Here is a 20,208-nt window from a genome sequence, read left to right as displayed (position 1 = left end):
CTTTAAAACAACAGTGAATAGGCATCTTATAGGCAAGCGCGTCCCAACTTAGGCCACATCTACACTTTCCATCAGGTCAGATTGTGGTCGAGCGCTAGTGTATTTTAGTTAAAAAAAAAAAAAAATGTCGATTCATCGTAGTTAATGTAAGTTCAAGTAAGTTAAAGTAAAAGCGATGGTTTCAAACGTTCTCTGTCTTAAGAAGAAGGTCACAAGTAACTAAGCTGTGGGATCTTTTGATTACGGCGAGAAGATCTTCACCTAAATCTACGCGTTCTATCACCTTCCTAGGTATTAAACAGTCGAGCGGATATCAAAATTAAACGATCGATGCTCATTGCAACCGTCTAAATATATACAATAGGTACAATGGCAGTGTCTTGGTCAGCCTCAAGATCGGTAGTGACGTGCGCTTCGGTCACGCGCGTTTACGTACAATTATTTATAGCATAGTAACGTAGGTAGATACCTACATACTACGCATTAATAGTATTTAGTTCAACGTAACGAAATTGTCTGGGCGGCACTGGGCGGTTAGGTACTTTTATTAATTACTAGCGAATCTTTATCAGCAATGGGTGAGGGACATCTCATGTCATGTTGGCATCCCAAGGTGCTGGAGTAGCGACCGCTCACCGGAAAACGAAGCGTTTTTTTGTAGAAATAAAGAGGCTCAAGGAGGCTCTGGTTCAACAATCGTCGTGAATCGAAATTTTACAAGAGAACTTTGTGAAGCAGTAGACTGTTGGTATCCATTAAGACGAGGAATATTTTGCAATAAAAAATAAATAAATGAGATAGAAAAACAGAGGTCCGACTTCCGAGGAATCCATTCACTTTCTGAACATCGAATGTAACATGCGTGTCCTAAAGTTCTAAAAGTATCTTTCCGGTTTCCCAATTTGGTTGGTAGAAGATGATCCATGTATTTAGCTCAGTTTTATGTAGCATAATAGGTACCTACATCAGGCAAAAAAAAAAATCTTATCCTCTTAAAGGTCTTGGTTAGCTGTCACAAACTGCTTATAATAAGAACCAGAATCTGAAGGAAAAAGTTGGTTGTCACGGTATGCCCGGCAGATGATAAATATTCCAAAGTTTATAATAGGTACTTAGAATTTACAAAGATAAACCTTAAACCGATTTTTATAGTTCTTTTGCCATTCGATAGCTATTTTATTTCGAAACCAAGCAGAGATGCTGCTTTATCCGTATGCGAAGACAAATTATTATTGTCATACGAATTTATATATATCTAAAACATATTAGTCGGTCTAAAAAATGTCCGCGGAACCGGTTTAAAAATCAGCCAAATAACGCATTTTAATTTAAGTATTTAAAAAATATAATGTGAATCCTTTATAAGTGTTCGCTTATAAAAAATATAGTCTTATGTAGATAAACCTCTACCTCTAATAAACAGGTAAATATGCAGATTCGTAGAGGGTTGATCACGGCATAAAAGAGCGTTAAGTCAATTGTCGTGACGGCATATCGGCCAATTTTAAAATCATGGCACGTCGATATGATTCACATTTCACATAAAAACATCTTTATGGAATTATCTAGTTCCATGAAAATTGTAGGTACTATAAAGGTTATATTATATTAGGATATAGAACCAAATTTATTAGCATTACTATTTCGTACCCTAGTTCTAATTTTAATCGGAAGCCGAGGTACCTTAAACTTCCGTTTTATTTTACGCTGTTATAGGAATTTCAAAAAGAATCAATTAATTCCATAAATTGGATTCTTAAGTTTATATAAGATGACATCCTCTTTGAAATTCTTATGTAGATCGGTACCTATAAACGTCCTCGACTAGCTTAGCGAGAAGAATGTGAGTAAACAAATACTCGCGTCTACTAAATTGACCCATAGGTTACGGAATTATCTAGTACAATACACCAATGATTTGCTAAGTTACTATTGTAAGTATTCTCACTCATTGCGGTACCCATACTTAACTAAACATGTAAACTTTATATGTACATAGAATGTGCAGACGTACCAAGAAGAGCTTGGAAAAGGCGTGACTTGAAAATTCTGATAACTCTTTCGATGGCAAGACGAAGTTGTCGGTCTTGCGGTTTTATTAGTTTGCTGTGGTAGTCTTCCAGCAGTTCCAATGCTCGGTGGGCCTCTGCAACAGATAATTTCATATAAAAATCCCAATATTAACGTCATATTATAAAGGTATGAAGCGTTAAATCGAAGCGGCGCGTGCGATGGTGAAGCGGTGATAGCCCAGTTAGGATTTCGGCTTCACTTTCGGGGTGCCGAGTTCGAAACCCAGCACGCACCTCTAACTTTTGTAAGTTGTGTACGTTTTAACTAATTAAAAAATCACTTGCTTCAACGGTGACAGAAAACATCGTGAGGAAACCTGCATGCCTGAGAGTTCTCCATAATGTTCTCAAAGGCATGCATTCCGCACATGATAATGATGATGATGATGTAAGATCGTATTCTACTTATTTATTTATTTAGAACCAAAAGACGCGCAATAAAAAAATATGAACACAGTTTAACTCAAATACTTTTTTATGTACCTATCTATCTGTCTGTCAGAAAACTGGTAAACATATTAAGCAGGAAGTTTCACAGTTATCTATATACAGAGCCTTAGAGGAGTAATCTTATCCCTCCCAGTAGTACAAAATAAAAACAGAATCAGTGTAGAAAAAAACACAAAGAACGTTTCGAATCTTTCTTCTATTTTCAAATCATACTTTACAAGGTCATACTTTACTTAAGTTATGAAAACATTGTTTACGTAGTGAAGCAAGATTCCAAGAAAAAAAAATAAGATTCCGTTTCATTAATATCGTATAAAAGTGAACCGTTAAAATAAAATAAGCAATATTTACACACTACCTATTTACAAGCTTTTGATCAAGTTAGATATTATTTAAAATTCGAACTCTACCCAATTTAGAATAGCTCCAATACGTCCTGTTTACTCTAAGCAAATTCATTTGTCTATGTTTTATATTGACCAGGTAGACGTATTGTGTTTTATTTATAGAGTTGAGGCCTACGCGTTAATAATTTAATAAGACACATGGCCTCTTTAGCGTAAAACACTAGTAAATAAGTATAATGCAGCCTTGACTGGCAACACCACTATGTTTTGTGGTGTTTAAACCCTTTGCAATACCACCCCTTGCATAATCTTTCATCAATAACAACGAAATTATGGATCAAACTGCTAGGTAGGTAGGTACATAACGTTAACAATGTTCACCTTGCTTCCGAACTGGCATCACGGTACCGCCCCCTAACGTAGCTAATAGCTGTAACACTAATAAAATTGTAAAGAAATAAAATTAAATTGTTTCACGAGCGACGAACTGGTAACTTCATTTCACAATTTGAATCACACACAAATACATTTTCGAACGGCACTTCTGGTCACACAACGAAAACATTAAAATTATAATACAATATAATAAAAATGATAAAATGCGGTAGTGATTCCGCTTATGAGAACCGTCGTCTACTGGTTATTGGGATTGGTCGATTTTCTCCGTGACGTCAGAGGGTGGATGCATGGACAATGTAGAATTGCGAGGGTGAAATACAGAGCTGAGTGCGAGCGTTTAGGGATGGCGCCGCGCGTAGGGTGTGTTGCTTGACATCGATGTCGGATACAAAGTGTTTGTATTTTCGTTATAACATATTTGTATTACATTCGTGTGATCGCCGTTTTTTTTACTTTTTGAGTTTAATAAGGAATAGTTTAGTACCTACATATAGTATAATTTTGGCACATACTTTTCATGTGCCTAAATAAATTGTAAGGAAATTATTTATGTACGTATGATATAAAATGTAACATCAGTTTTCAAAAGCAAGGCATCATTGCAACAAATCAAGAATATTTCTTGCAATGCGTATTATTTTGTTTTCCAGCCGTGCGCGTACAACTAATTCTGAGTATTTTTTTTCCATACAAACTTTCATGCGATATTCTACACCATACGAATATTCTCCGACACACTTCCTCCAATCACCCGCTAGCGTTATTGCCGCTTCCTTTCCGCTAGAGGAATTGTTTTGGATAGAATGTAGCTGATAACCATAATCAGGGTTGTAACAAAGGAATGAGTCTGGGTACACCTCGGTTAGGTATGTCGCGGATGATTGCGCAAATTCAAAATTCAAATTCAAAATTCATTTATTTCAGGTAGGCCTAATATAAGCACTTTTGAAACGTCAAGTCTGTCTGTGTGTAGTGACTCTACCACCGGTTCGGAAGGTAGATTCTACCGAGAAGAAGCCGGCAAGAAACTCAGCAGTTGCTCTTTTCCAACATTAACAATTTACATTTTACATTTCAAAATTCATTTTTCTCTCTTGTGAGAGATGAAAGCGGAGCCGGATGCTTCCAAGCAACCTTGTCATTAAGAAATTCATCAATTGTATAATAACCTCGCTGTAATAAATGTGTTTTAACACATTCTTTAAACTTATGCATAGGTAAGTCCAAAATTACCTTAGGAATCATATTATAAAAGCGTATATTCAGTCCCACAAATGACTTCTGCACCTTTCGCAGACGATATGCAGATGTCACTAATTTATGACCATTTCTTGTAAGTCGACTGTTTATATCCACTTTTTGTTTATAAAGACTAATAATATGTTGTCTTACAAATACTATATTGTTATAAATATATTGTGAGGCTACCGTAAGGATACTTATTTCTTTAAATTTTTCACGGAGGGATTCACGTGATTTAAGTTTATATATTGACCGTACAGCAAGCGTCTTTTCTGCAATATGAATATAGTTTCAATATCAGCAGCTTTGCCCCATAATAAGATCCCGTAAGACATCACACTATGAAAGTACGCAAAGTAAACAAGTCTTGCTGTCTCTACGTCAGTAATCTGTCTAATTTTCCTGACGGCGTAGGCAGCCGAGTTTACCTGCTAGTGTATCTATATGGGTACCCCACTGAAGCTTGCAATCTAAGGTCATGCCCAGAAAAACTGTGGAATCTTCCATTTTTAGTGATTCTCCATTTATTATTATATTTTTATTAACTTTCTTTACATTTGGTAAAATAAATTCCACACACTTCGTTTTTTTTGCATTTAAAAGTAAATTAGTAACAGTAAACCAGTGCGACACATGCGACATAGCACGGCTTACATCGGCAGAGTTATCTCTACCTCTATAAGTTTTAAAAATTAGAGATGTATCATCTTCAAACAGTACAATGTCACAGGTCTCACTGACATGGTGTGGTAGATCATTTATATACACCAAAAATAGGAAAGGACCCAAAATTGAACCCTGTGGGACACCCATTGACGTAGCCGACCCCTGCGTTTTGAATGTCTTTCTGTGCTGTCAAGTTCCCGCAACCCAGTCACCAAGCGATGAGTAGGTACATCGCCGGGTATTAGTGGGTTATTCTAGCTGTTTTTTAGCCGTGAGCCTCTTCTGCTGCTCTGTTTCCGGAAGAGATGCGTAAGCGCATTTCCCAGCGTCAAAATAAAAGGATAGAGCTCGCCGAGATCTGAGCTCTAGGGCTTGACATCGGGGGAACGGTAACTCTTTAGGTAGGGGTGCCTTTTAGGTTACTCAGACCTCGAATTAGGGTGACGTTGGGTAGTTTATATTCGTTGGACTAGGGATTAGTCTGTACATCCCTGTGACCGTAGACGACATCCACGAGGATGTCATCTTTGCGAGCGAAGGCAGTACGCAGAAGAAGAACGAGTGTGACCTATTTGTGATGCATTGTCGGTCTTACGTTGCTTGTCCGGGTCATCTAGGACGTCACCAGAGGTTGGGAACTTGTGTCAAGAGGGTTCTTAAACATCAGACACCTCGTACGCCTCGCTTTTACACGAAGTAGTGACTGGCACTTGCGACTTGCGCTCGTTTCTTTTTCCTTTTCCGCTTTTCTTCGCCACTTTTCTAGGCTCCTTAGAGTTGTAGCTTGATGTTATAAATAAAACCAAAAATAATTTTCATTGAAATTTTTCCATTTAAACTTCAGCTGTTTTACATAAACAGCCAGAACAAGTATTACTTCTAAAATTAATTTGTAATAATAAACATATCTATCCATTGAAGTTACGCGTACAAGTTTTAGCTTAGATGCGCTAACCTCTGGATGACCATTCAGATTTCAATAATCCATTTGGTAACTTCCTAAAGACTTGGGCTATCAATTGCAACTTAAATATTAAGTGAACCAATGTATTAGGCGACTACTAATCTTGAAAATGGCCACTATTAATACTAGCCCAATAGAAAGTGCATTAATATTTATGTTCTAACCTACGCTTTTTTCATTGTTGGGAAATACGCCAGAATATCGTATAAGTATACCGCCATGGGGGGCGCAGAGTTTATGTCAGACTCTTCCTGACTATACCCCGCGCTAGTCCTACTCACCGCCTGACGACAGAGCCACAGGAACGCTTCCGCATACGGCCGCGACTGCGCCAGCGGATGTTCGCTGAAGCCGCCCTACCTCGGGAACACCAAAATCAACCCGAAGGCACCTATTAAAAGACCCCCATCGAAATAGACGAGCCACCAAGCGATTATGCATTTATTTTGTATGAAACGGTTTGATCCTTTTTGCTTACTTTGGAATGCAAGCTATCTTTGTGCCAAATTTCATCACGATCGATGGAGTTAGGGCCAGCATGAATACCTAACAAACAAAAAGACAGACACGCTTTTGCAGTCAACGTTGACAATCACAAATTATATTATGACACTATAAACCTTACCTATTTGTACTTTTCATTACTTTATTCGGTCCTAGCACAAATGACTGCTAATAAACTGGATATGTTTTGCCTAATAGCAGCACCAAACAATAGACGATTGGCTGGGTAAGCAACTTTGACTGAAGTCAGTGAATGAATGGGATAACTACTTTGTAGGTGTAATCTATAATCTTATTTACCGGTTAACCAAGAACATTTCTACCATTTTTTTTAAGTAGTCCACCCCGTACAGTAATCAGTGAGCTTATTACGATAGTAATATGTTAAATCAATAAAAATAATTTATTAGGAGGTGGCAATTGCTGAAACTCTAAAAACTTAACACATGCCACGTATTAAGTGGCATATAAAGATCAACATTTATCAAAATAGATTTAGATATGACAGACTGAGTTATGCGTCAAACTTTATTATTCATTGTTCTTAGCGTCAAACAACAAAATCTTACATCCCCTTTTCTGACGGAACCACATTGCTTGTCAGGATAAAAAATGGCCTGAATTTCAAACTCGGAGTACGAGCTCTAAGCATACCAAATGGGACTTAATGCGTTCAGTAAATCCTGCGTGATGTGCGAACAGATATACACACAGACAGACATGATTATTAAGAAATGATGGAGAGGGCGCAGGTTTTCTTGCGATATATTTGATATTTTAATTAAAAACTCACATAACTCTGAAATTTTGATATGAGGTGGGATAGCACTCGGTCCTTCCGAACTTCCTAACCTAACCTAACCTAACTTATGGCTATCACCGCTTTATTATATTAAAAATCCAGTTTATTGTACATCATACACAAAACAATAACAAACACAGTAAAAAAAAAAATACTACGACATACACACACAGCGCCATTTTGGAGAAATCATTCTAAAGTGGAGTAGTTTTTGATGCTTCAATATTAGTCGTGTACCTACACGGTTACTCTATGTTCTTATAACTGTGGTGTGCACAAAATAATATTTAAATAATAAATATATATTATGTAATTTACAAAAATACATAAATAGTATTTATGTATTTTTGTACTACTAATACTACCACTAATGCAATAGAAATAAATTTATTGTTTATGTACCTTCCTACCTACCTAAGTTCTTTAAAAATATTTAGGCCCCGGTTTTAAAGCGCTTGGGGCAAATTTTGTCCTGGTCTTATCAAATCAATAAGTCAACAGGAAAATTAGATTTGACCCCCACATGACTTGCAAAGATAGTTAACTACCTATTTGAACTTTTAGAGATTTTAGTATACGTATTGTGGAACGCCATCTAGTATCAAAGAATCGAAACATAAGAATATTTTTATTATATTTATTCGTGATCCAATTGCATTCATCAAAATATTATTTTAACCGTTGAGCTCTAAAAACAAGTATTTAAGCTCAGTGATTTAAACTGAGTTTGTAAAGTATTGGTTAATGATTAGTACTTGTAACTCGCTTGTAAAGTGGTGGCTGCTAACATCAAAATATAGTGTCAATTTGATAAAGTAAAGGAAAAAAATGCTTGTTTTTTTGGTTTTTAATTTAAATCCTCTTTTTAGTTTTCATCTGACTTCCTGGGATCAATGAAAATACAATTTCTTAATAATCAGGGGACAGGAACTCAAGTACTGTCAGTTCAACATAACGTGACGCGTGAGTGATAGGTGATAGGTACACTGCACGTTAACAAATGTCAATTTTCGGTTTGTAATATAAGTTGTATATTATTAAGTATTTTTTACATTATGTAGTGTTATTTTAAATCACACAGAAATGTAAAGAAGTAATAATATATTAGTCTATATACCAGATTTTAGGGTCACGTACCGCGTACTAAGTGATTCTAACCTTACATGCAAAAATATCCTCGGAAAAGGCCTCGAAGGCGTTCTGACTAACTGCAACCCCTTATCACTCCAAAGTCCAAAGCCTAGGTTCAGCCTCATACGAGGCGCCCTTAGACAGACGATTTCGTGTTTCTTTACTTACCAACCTCAATAGACCGACTGGCATAAATTATGCAAAATAAAATATGAAGTTGAGTTTTTTCTTATCCATTTTTTAGTTCACCTTATCCAACGATTCACCCTGCTCTAGGGTCTATAGTGGACTTTTTACCACACTTAATTGAGTAGTCCACTTTCAAACCCCGTTAAGTTTATGCAGCAATTAATTGAGAAAACTAATTAAAATGTTTAGACTTAAAATTACGATATTAAGATGCATTTTTTTGTGTATTACATGAACTTAGTAGCACATCGAATTAAATTATGTTAGCAAATAAAATCACTCTTTCATAATAATCATTTAATTTGCATTTTAAAATTAAACATAGCTAGTTTTGCAAAAGATTTTTTAACATAGATAGTTTTGCAGTTGTATGCAATCAACATAGGCAGTTTTGAAATAATCAAATATAAGCTTCTATTTTCCTCTACTCTTAAGAAATTACAATTTTTATCTATTATTACACTCTTAAGTCTATTTCTTCGTGTATTATGGTTTCTTCATTATCAGTCTCTTCTATAACAGTCTCATTTGGTTCTTCTTGAAGAAAATTGTAATATTGTAAATAATCGTAAGAAGCCCAATCTTCACCGAAATGTTTTTTCAAAAGATTTCGCACATCATTTAACTTTACTGGTTTTACTGGAACTCCAACATTCATCATAACGGGCACAATATTTTCGAATGATTTGCCTCTTTTGCAAACGTTGCCATAATTTATTACCTCAGATACATAATTAGGTTCCCCTTTAATGGCAATTCTATTATTTTTATCCTTTCTTAAAAAGAATCTTTTAGAGGCATTAAATTGAAAGTGCCAAGATCCAGGTAACTTAAGTACGTTTTTAACGCTTGATTTCCAATCATAAAAATGGAAGTCGCTGCCTAGTCTGAGAACCGTACCATACTTTTTAAAAATATCAAAATATGTCTGGGGTTCCACAATGACTTCTAAAGGACGTATTTCTCTTTCGATATTTCCAAATACACGGTCGGGGGGCAAAAATGAATGCCCCACTACAGGGAATATCAGCGTAAGTTTCTTGATGTGACGTGGAGCTTTTGTTTTTAGCCAATATGCCAACATTCCCAAAACGATTGAGTTTTTATTTTGCCCCCCACAACCGTCGCAAAATAATTTAATATGACTAACAGTGTCTTCAAAATTGGTATTCATTAGCCGATGAAATACCGCCGAAGCAATCTGATTAGATCCTTTCTTTGCCTCAGTTTCCAACCACGTGTAAATAAATGTGTTTAAACAGTTTTGAGCCCCACGAGATGGCCCTTGACATACTGTTAAGTTATACGTATACAATTGTCGGCTAAAGTAGGCACTCTGGTCTGGTACTTTTGGTAAAACCAAATTCTTTTGACAGTCAAAAGAGAAAATTATTTCGTTGTCGCCTTGTGTTTTGAGGCTAGTGTAAAAGCATTTGGCCTTTAGCTTGTGAATACGAAGCTGAGCTATTTGCAGCTGTTTTTTTGCTGTGTCGCGTTCTCTTTTAATAACTTCTTTTAATTGAATGCATTTAGAACATGCATCTGTAGCGGGAGACTTAAAACTCAAATTAAAGTACTTGTTAAAGATACGTCGGAAAAATTCATATCTCACTGACACATTCTGAGCGTCATCGTTGTAAAGTTTATGCAATTTTTTTATACTTAGATCGCTGCTCAGATATTGCACAGTAGATCTTCCTCTAACATAATGTGATTCCAAAGCTTCAAGTCCCTTTATAAACGATTTTACGGATTCTGTGCGATCAGAATACAGATTGGACTTTCTATTACCTCCTCTTCTTTCTTTCGGCATTGCCATCGTGATTAAATGCTGTTTACAAATTCTTTGAATTCTGTCCCTAGAGATTCCCAGAATTGTGGTCATTGCTTTTTGACACACCTTAATTAATTTGACGCGGCGTCTTCCAGCCAAATTTTCGTGCTTTGGTATAAAATAGCATATAGTCTGGGATTTTCTCTTTCCTTCTTTTTTAGGAGTTTGCGCTGTACAGTATTTTAATAAAAAAGTATCTTGGGTGACTTTAACTGAAGTTGAATAAAAATTCCGATGAAATTTACTGTAGTCTTGAACCGTTAAGTCGTTACACTTGTATCCCTGTTTTGAATTTCCATGTACACATTGTGGTATAACTGGCAGTCCCTTAGGCATATGTCTAAAACAAAACAGATAGGCACATTAATAAATAACAATAGAGCAAAAAAATCCCCAGCAAATAACCAGGTATCTATCCTATTTACAAAAGGTAACCATAAAATAATAATCTTACCGTTTCGACTTCTCAAGTTCTCTCTTCCATGTAGATTTATCAGCTATCTTTTTACGTCCTCTTCTGTTTGGTGCCAAAACAACTTCTTGTTCTTGATACTCCATGATAATTTTAATAGAAAATACCTCGTTTTTAAAAGCCTGCAGTATCTGAAGAAAGCAACGCGTGCATGCACTTCGACAGTATTATGCGTACTGGCACTCAAGATGGCGGCTTTTGCAAAAGTCACCACGCAACTTAGCGTCGTTTGCAAGTTAATACAAACTTAGCGATTTTTGAAAGTGGACTGCCGATCAACATAACGACTTTTGCAAAAGTATTGAGATTTCAATCCCATTTTATTCTTATCATAGCGAGTTTTAACACAGTATATTAAATGCTGACGTTAATATTTTAAATCCTTAACCGATTGGCGCCATTGGATAAAAAATGTTTTTTTTTTAACATAACGTGGTTTGCAAGTGGACTACTCAATTTATATCTGAGATGATTATTTTTAGATTCGGCCATTTAGATGATTCGACATTTTAAATGTCCGAGATTAATCCGTACAGAAAAAAAAGAAGCAAAATTGACCTACCGTTTTTAGATTTTATTTGACAAAACTAATGGACCTCTCCCTGACCTTTTTTATACTGCGCTGGACTAGTACCTTGGGAGGTCTGTACTAGGATTTTTTCTAATATAAATAAATAAATATACTACGAATATACTCTCATCGCTATCTAACCCCAAATTAAGCGTAGCTAACTACTAACTAACTTACGAATATTTTTATGAATAATATACATAAATACTTATAAAATACAGATACCCAGACACTGAAAAACATTCATGTTCATCACAAAAATATTTTCCCGTTTTGGGAATCGAATCCACGGCCTTGGACTCAGAAAGCAGGGTCCCTGTCCACTGCGCAAATCGAATTCTACATTGATTTATTGTTACTGGATTTCTAAATATCGAACATTCCTGTACCATAGATGCACAGTCAGTCCACAGAGACAGAGAATACATAGCTATTCTTAGGAATTTAGATCTATTCTCTATTACCTTTTTTGCTTAAGTTAGTCTGTTTCTCATCTCAAGTCTGCTTTAGTCTTGCAGGCTTACAAGATGCCTCTTTTTGGCAAAAAAGATTTTGGGCGAAAATCTAAAAAAGAAAGTAAGGATACCGAAAGACAGCCATCCATTGAAGATAAGTATGCCGTTAAGGACCTCCTGGGAACAGGAGCCTTTTCAGAAGTACGCCTTATTGAGAGCAAAGAAAATGGACAATTGTTCGCCTGCAAAATTATCGATAAAAAAGCTCTCAAAGGTAAAGAAGACTCCTTGGAAAACGAAATTAGAGTTCTAAAGAGATTTAGCGAAAATGCAAAAGCGGAAGGAGCCGAGAGAAAGATGTTTTCTCATCCTAACATTGTCCAGCTGCTAGAAACATACGAGGACAAAAACAAGGTATACCTAGTCATGGAATTAGTAACTGGTGGCGAGTTATTCGATCGCATCGTAGAAAAAGGATCCTACACTGAGAAAGACGCGGCTAATCTTATTAGACAAGTATTGGAAGCTGTAGATTATATGCATTCACAGGGAGTGGTGCACAGAGATTTGAAACCCGAAAATCTGCTTTACTACAGTGCAGATGAAGACAGCAAAATTATGATAAGTGACTTTGGATTGTCGAAAATTGAGGATTCTGGGATAATGGCGACAGCATGTGGTACTCCCGGTTACGTCGCTCCAGAAGTCCTGGCTCAGAAGCCATATGGAAAGGCTGTTGATGTGTGGAGTATAGGTGTTATCTCCTATATATTACTATGTGGATACCCTCCATTTTATGATGAAAATGATGCAAATCTCTTTGCTCAAATTCTTAAAGGGGACTTTGAATTTGATTCCCCATACTGGGATGATATAAGTGAATCTGCAAAGGATTTCATACGACACCTGATGTGTGTTGATGTGGAGAAGCGCTATACTTGCAAGTAAGTATTAAAATGCAGCTAAAATCTGATAAAATGATGTAGAGCAGAGGTTCCCTCAATTATTCCTTGTGTAGACCAATTGCCATGCTTTAAGGTTTTGGGTAGACCCCTGTTTATAATAGGTTATTGAATTCAACAACTTCAAATAATTCTATTAGCCAAAATTATAGTCTCAATCTGCTAAACTACCACTAACTATCCACTATTGTTGACCCATATTTACATCTCATGGACATCCAATTTGTTTTTTGCATGTGTAGAGGGATTCATACTGGTTTTTAACATACCAATACAACAGAGATATGTTGAAGTTTGACACTGTATTCCATTGTTATCATATCTCTGTAATGAACCAATGTTAACTTTTTTATTCAATAAAGTGTTTAATCAATATAGTTCTTAGGTGTGTATAGTAAACATCTGAGTTGCAGCGTTATCAGTTTAATGCGGGAAAAGAGCAACAGTTGAATTTTTAACACAAACTGATGGTAGAGTTACACTAAAAGAGATACTTGCTGTTTCATGAGCGCAACATAGACCTACTTGAAATGAATAAATTAAATTTTTTCTAATCTTACCTGGTGGCTGATGGAAAATTACAGTTCAAACTTCCACATATCTTATAAATTGATTTCAAATAAGGCATACTAAGTGTTTGTAATGTCTCTACAATAATATGGTACAACCTTGACCTGATGCTGAAATTAGGACAGTCTGTAGAATACCTTACTCAACATTTTATAAAGGCTTGAAGTCATAAAAATGCCTTTTAAGCTGCAAATATAGACAAACATATTAGATCTATATTATAGATCATGAAACAAATAAAATTTGTGTTACATAGTAAGAAATTATACTTCTTTGGTGATAGTTAATATTTAATTATAACTTGCTTTAACGGTAAAGGAAAACTTAGTGCGGAAAACTTTTCTTTATAATGTTCTTGAAGGAATGTGAGGTCTATCAATTTGCACTTGGCCAACATTGGGGACTGCTGCCAAAGCTATTGCCAGCATTGTGAGAGAAGATCCAAGAGTAATTGGCTGAGAATTAGTTTTTATTATTGTTTATTACATTAGATATTACTATGTCTATACCTCTTACTTCTAGTATTATTAATGTATGTGAAGTTTGGTTTTCATAATAAAATTAGCTCTTCTTTTCTGTATAACACATCATAAGCAGGCTTTACACAATGAAAAAATATTTTAGAAAATATAGCTATTAACTTTTGTAAGAAACAACCACAAATCATAAGTATACACTTATGATGACTTATGAAAAAATATTTTAGAAAATATAGCTATTAACTTTTGTAAGAAAAAACCACAAATCATAAGTATACACTTATGATTTGTGGTTTGTGTGGACAAAAGTTAATAGCTATATTTTCTAAAATATTTTTTCATTGTGTAAAGCCTGCTTATGATGTGTTTGTTACTTCCATCCATGTTGTTTTAACTGGATATTACTATCCCCATTCACTTATTCAAAACAGCGTACTATACATTACACCATTGCATTTAGTGTCAAATGACTAAATAAACTGACAGTATAAGAGAATTTTAATAATTAAATTTGTTGTTTTTGGTTTTTACGCATATCACCTTAAGTTCTATTCCCAACTATGCACATCTGTATCACTTTGGTATTTACAGGCAAGCCTTAGCTCATCCGTGGATTTCTGGCAATGCGGCCAGCAACAAGAACATCCATGGCACTGTATCTGAGCAACTTAAGAAAAACTTTGCCAAGTCTCGCTGGAAGCAAGCTTACCATGCTACCACGGTCATCCGCCAAATGCAGAAAATGATACTGAGCAGCAGCAGCTCAAGTCGCAATGCCAACGCTCAGCAGCCCAAACCACAACAATAGCTCACATACAGAACAAAGCTGACAATGTGATGAAGGTACTTAACGATTATACTTCTCTTATACATTGTCTTTCCAACTAGCCGTAACAAAAACAACAATTGCTGTTTCTCAACAAAACAAATATGATCCAGACACATATGCAACTCACCACCATGCTTTACACCGGTTGAATGACATTAAATCTGTAATTTGTATGGCCAGTAAGTGGTCTGGTGTGTCACATAGGGTAAGGTGGTGCGATGGAAATGTATTCCTGTCTTCCAACATTTTTGTTTTGTTGTCCCAGGTATGATGGGTACAGGGGCAAATGATGGAATGTCTAAAAACCAATCTTGTTTTTGCCATTTGATATATATTTCTTTCTAGACTTACAAATCAGTAACAGGAACTTTTCTACATTACATTCTTTGTTTTGTTTCTTATATTTTTTAAGTATCTTCCACCCAAAAACACATTCCTTGTTCTACCTCTGTACCCTGTATATGAAATAATACTAAAATAAAAAACTACACTGTTTCACAAAAGAAAGAAAACAATTATTGTAACATTGGGTGTGAGTATGTATTCAGGATTTGACTTATAGAAAGTTGGATTGCTGTACCAACATTTTAGGGTGTGTATATTTGACAATCAAGTAGATTGTCATTTCTTTAACAAAAAAAGACTGGTTCCTTAAGCCCCTGTATACATGCTGACTAATATGCTTGTTGGTATGGAAATTAATAATTTGGTAGATGCATAACAGTAATTGATATTTATTGCTGGGGCCAGCAAGCAGCAGCGTCTGAGATTTGTGTCATTGCTAAATTTGTATCATTGCTTTTAATGGCCGATGCTTTGATGTTTTTAATTGGTGAGCATAATTCACCTTAAGTTAGAATTGATAACAATCAACGAATGAATTGTTTTAATGGTATATTGGGCTAGTCACAGTGTAGTTTATACAGTTTCTTAATGTTGTTTTTGTGAATACAACATAGTAAAAGTTGCATTGAGTACTGTCTACATAAGATCTGCACAACTTATATTCGCAACTGGTGTAATCTGTTTAGAAACTTTCTTTCCTACATCTGTTGCATGCATTGTTACTCAAAATTCTTGGAATCTCATACTTCAAGTCCATGTCATTTATAATCTCTATATTTAACCTTATTACATGACATTTTTATATTATATATTAATATGCTAATTATACTTGTATCATAATAATTAATCCCTTGACGAATCTTCATTTGCTGTTTGAATAAAAACAGTGCAAAGCTAGAATAAACATTCTCTTCTAAACATTCTGTGCTAGTAAATACTTATAGTTACGGTGATAATCACTTAATGCTAAGGTTTGTTGCAAGTTGTTATAAATAAATTATAACGAAGAGAATATTTAATGGCTTTATAATGGGCATGATGATGACAAACTATGAAAGAATGTATATTATCACATGAATGTGATTATTAATTGTTACTGTTTAAAGAATGGTGTATGTGAAGTGTATTGGAGTAATTCAGAATTCATCTATAATAATTATAGGAACCAAAAGTTTGTTATCCTAGATTTTGCTAGTTATAATACTGCTAGAGTTTTGAATAGCTGCTCTTTAGGCCATTTTGTAAGCAAAAATTGTATTATAGATGGGCAGACGATGACAAAACATTCAATTTTAAACTAAACACTGTGAGAATTATCCTGGAAGTTATTATAATTGCGTAGTTACGGAAAAAAAGAGCACAAATTCCTGATAAACCTCGGAAATAACTAATTTAAAACTGGGTTGTGGTAAATGCAGTATTCCGAAAGATTTGGAAAACAGTTTATGATGATATTAGTTCAATCTTAATAACAATAATAAAACATAACATGTCTGAGAAAAAAAAGTTGTATAATTTTTTCTTCATTCCTTAATTATGTGTAACAAGATAGCATCTTATGGAGATCTGACATCAAAGCTGCCGCATTCGAATAATTACGAGAATTAGTCCATTCTAGAACAATTACCGAATTGTTTTTAACTCATTTACCATCATTTAAAAATACATTTGTCACACTTAAACCAATACCCATTTGTTAATAAACGTTGCATAACGTCGGAAAAGTTAAGCAGTGTTTTATCTCAATTCAATTATAGCATCTTTCAGATGTCAGAACGTGAAAGAACACAGCATTATTATTCCGCCGTTATGCCAAGTTTAATAAAATGATATAGTATGTGTCGAGCGCTTGTCTTAATACAATAATTGGTTACAAATTCTTAATGTTATTGAAATAAATGGATGTAATGGATGTGATTGTGCGCATGATATTCCCTATTTAACCAACATATACACATAGTGGTTTAAAAAAAAATATTGCATAATATGCTATATATAGTGTAAGTTTTAATATTCTAAATCTGACTCCTTCCTGTCTTTACGTGAAGTTTTAAAATTCAAACAATGAATTCAACAGTGTATAAATTCTTCTCATATCGATTTTAATTGATACTCTTAACACAATTCTATATATTCTATATAAACACACAGGGCCTAATACAAAATATTACACAAAAAATGCTTCTATATGGGTGTAGGATGTTCTCACAGTGGCCGTTCAGTTTCAGTTGTTGTAATGCATTGTGTATGTGTGAGTGCATTACAAGCAATAAAGCTTCGAATGCTTTTTGGGTAATTTTTTTATATATGTAAGCAATAAACATTAATAATTTTTTTTATATAGGACGTTTTCACTCATAAGTATTTAACGCCTTTTTCTGAGCTAGTCGCCATGCTCGATGAAAACAACTGCTAAAATAGTTCCACAATCCAAGCCACATACTTTTAATGGGCTTGGATTAGGGTTCTGACTCATTGCAAAACGTTTGCATCTGACTGTCGGCTAGTTAACCTGGAGCTAAAATTCGATAAATCGACTGTCTCACATTTTAGTTCAATTGACTGAATAAAGGCTGAACGAGTCGGCATGAGAAACGCAAACTATGCATTGTATAAACGCTCCATCTGTAATATAAGGCAAACAAACAAGTCTTAGATAAAATATATTTTGAATTTTTGAATTCAAATACAAAAATCTTTTATGTAGGCCAATCACAGTAACCGTTCATACATATATGTTTTCACAATTGTGAGGTGAGGTGAACTATATTTTATAGATAACTTAAAAAAGCTGCAAACTATTTGCGTAATGAGATAGAAGCCGCGCCCTGGTCTAAGAAGAAGAATAAAACAAACTTAGCCGTACATTATTATCACCATCATACAGTTCAATAAATGCATAGCTATCATTTTCGATACCAACTTACATAATACTTGAGATCTTAACTCTAAAGGCATTACATAAGAAGATCAAACAATACAGCCATTTAGGCTGTATTGTTTGATCTTCTACTTTTAAACTCAAGAGGGGTTTCTCCGGCGCAAATTGATCGCTTGATAGCGAAGTCGTTTGTGCCATATCTTTGACAATCCAATAAGCGCCGTTGGCCGCCTATTCGTGGCCAGGGCTTGGATCCAAACCTCAGAGAAACAATAACATAACACAAAGTTCCCAATATTACGCACACAAAAACAATGCATACAATATACATGCATTTACAGCAACTACAAAACGGCAATCGCGAGTTAGATCTACTATTAAGTCTGAATATAAAAATATATGAAATACATACGTATTGTTTTTGTATTTCTTCTTAATGTAATAGTATTTTATCTACTGTACATAATAGCTTTGGCCTTATTTAATACATAACTCTCGGCTTATCAATATACCTATAACTACATGATGCTTTAAATTTGAAATTGTAATCATGTATTCCTATTGTACTTACTTGAAGGTTATTTGTTTTGACTTAATCTTTAGAAATAAATTTCAATACAAGTGTCTGTAAATAATTGCCTTTTCTCAAGCTCATGTGGTTATTTGCATGTTATAAAAGCGTACAGAATTTAAGGCAGATTTGTTATTTTTATTTTAACTATTTTTCTTTTACTAATGTAGCATAATATTTGATGTAATTTGTTTATCTCTGTCCAGTGTTTACAAAGGAGGTTGAAATCTTTTGGTGTAGGTAGTTTCCCGTCCGCCGTTACCATTTTTTTTTTGTAAAAATACCAAGCATAAAACCCTATTTACCCTCAAGGCTTAAAGGCGGTGCAAAAAAGAAAACGGACGGTTATAATTTTAGATTTCAAGCGACTTCAGAATAAAGAAGGTTCGATTACGTTGAGATTTATGATCTGATTTACGTGATACTTCTTTGGTTTGATGCGGAATAGTTGCCATTTGTTCCCATAAGAATTAAAAATAGTTTAGCAGTTTTTATTACTTTATTCACACACGAGTAAAATTTCGAAAACCTGCTAGTTTAGTCGATTATGGTTTGAAATGATTTGATTAAAGGTTTTATGCGTATAAATAAAGAAAATGGGGGACTGAAGGGAACTATCACCTATACTAAATAAAAGTATTCACATCCCTTTGTTGTCTTGCTATACTATTTTTTTTTACCTGTCATATACTTTACCAATCCGCATTCGAGAAGCATGGTGGGTTTTGCTCTAAGCCTCTCTTTCCTAAGAGGGAGGGAATCTGTGCCCAGCTCTGGGACGTTTGTAGGCTGATATTGATGATAAAACCATCTTTTCGGAACTATTTAGTGTAAAAGTATACTATAAAAATAAAATAAAACAAGCCTGTTCTAATAATATAAAAAGTAAATATCTTTAGGTATGTATGATTTTATTATTTTGAATAATTTTTAATCATACCTAATTTAATTATTTGCATTGAGTTCATGCTCGACAGAGATAAAGTTACATATATTAATCTTGTTAACATATTTATGCTTTTTTTTAAATATTTCATAATTTATTGACACAAGTATTTGGTTTATATTGCAGTTATGACAAACACTACATTCCTTGACGGGATTTTAAAATATTACAATACTACAAATTACATTCCATTTTTCAGTATTGCATGAATGCTATTGCATTTTTTTTTATGACGTATAGATATTTTTCTTTTACTAAATTTCGGGATTATCGGCATTCCTTTTTCAAGAATTAAAATTTTGCTTTATTTTTAAAGTAAAGTAAATAAATAATAATTATTATTGTAAAAGATAGATTTATATCTAATGTCTCTTCCGTCCACACCTTTCACGACCAACAAACCAGTTTTTTTAAATTACATTTTGTTCACATTAGCTATGTTTATCAACGGTAGAAAAGCAAAAGGTTTTTTTTTTCATTTCTTTCCACCGATTATAATTTATATAAATTACTTACCTACTTATTAC

General features: G+C 34.5%; 2 protein-coding genes across 7 annotated transcripts in view; one reads left to right on the top strand and one right to left on the bottom strand.

Moving 5' to 3' along the window:
* Positions 1-3,490, bottom strand: part of LOC120627230 (disks large 1 tumor suppressor protein) — a 43,135-nt gene extending 39,645 nt beyond the window's left edge. For all 6 annotated transcript variants that reach the window (XM_039895109.1, XM_039895112.1, XM_039895114.1 and 3 more), the window contains exons 1-2: positions 3,251-3,490; positions 2,015-2,146 (exon numbers count right to left, since the gene is read on the bottom strand). In XM_039895109.1, coding sequence (XP_039751043.1) covers positions 2,015-2,146; positions 3,251-3,269 — 151 coding nt within the window. In that variant the 5' untranslated portion in view covers positions 3,270-3,490. The remainder of the gene's footprint in view (positions 1-2,014; positions 2,147-3,250) is intronic.
* An 8,643-nt stretch (positions 3,491-12,133) lies between these two features.
* Positions 12,134-19,060, top strand: LOC120627284 (calcium/calmodulin-dependent protein kinase type 1-like). The gene is made up of 2 exons (XM_039895226.1): positions 12,134-13,042; positions 14,701-19,060. The coding sequence occupies exons 1-2, from the start codon at positions 12,171-12,173 to the stop codon at positions 14,915-14,917; spliced, it is 1,089 nt and encodes a 362-aa protein (XP_039751160.1). The 5' UTR covers positions 12,134-12,170; the 3' UTR covers positions 14,918-19,060.
* Positions 19,061-20,208: the final 1,148 nt, after the last annotated feature.

Source organism: Pararge aegeria, chromosome 11, assembly GCF_905163445.1.
Source record: "Pararge aegeria chromosome 11, ilParAegt1.1, whole genome shotgun sequence".
In the NCBI taxonomy this organism is placed as follows: domain Eukaryota; kingdom Metazoa; phylum Arthropoda; class Insecta; order Lepidoptera; family Nymphalidae; genus Pararge; species Pararge aegeria.
This window is presented reverse-complemented; position numbering and strand designations above follow the sequence as displayed.

What these genes read in the sequence shown, in the direction of transcription:
- LOC120627284 (XM_039895226.1), top strand. Translation starts at nt 12,171, where the DNA reads ATGCCTCTTTTTGGCAAAAAAGATTTTGGGCGAAAATCTAAAAAAGAA. An exon ending in GAGAAGCGCTATACTTGCAA is followed by an intron (nt 13,043 to 14,700) that starts GTAAGTATTAAA and finishes TGGTATTTACAG; the next exon opens with GCAAGCCTTAGCTCATCCGT.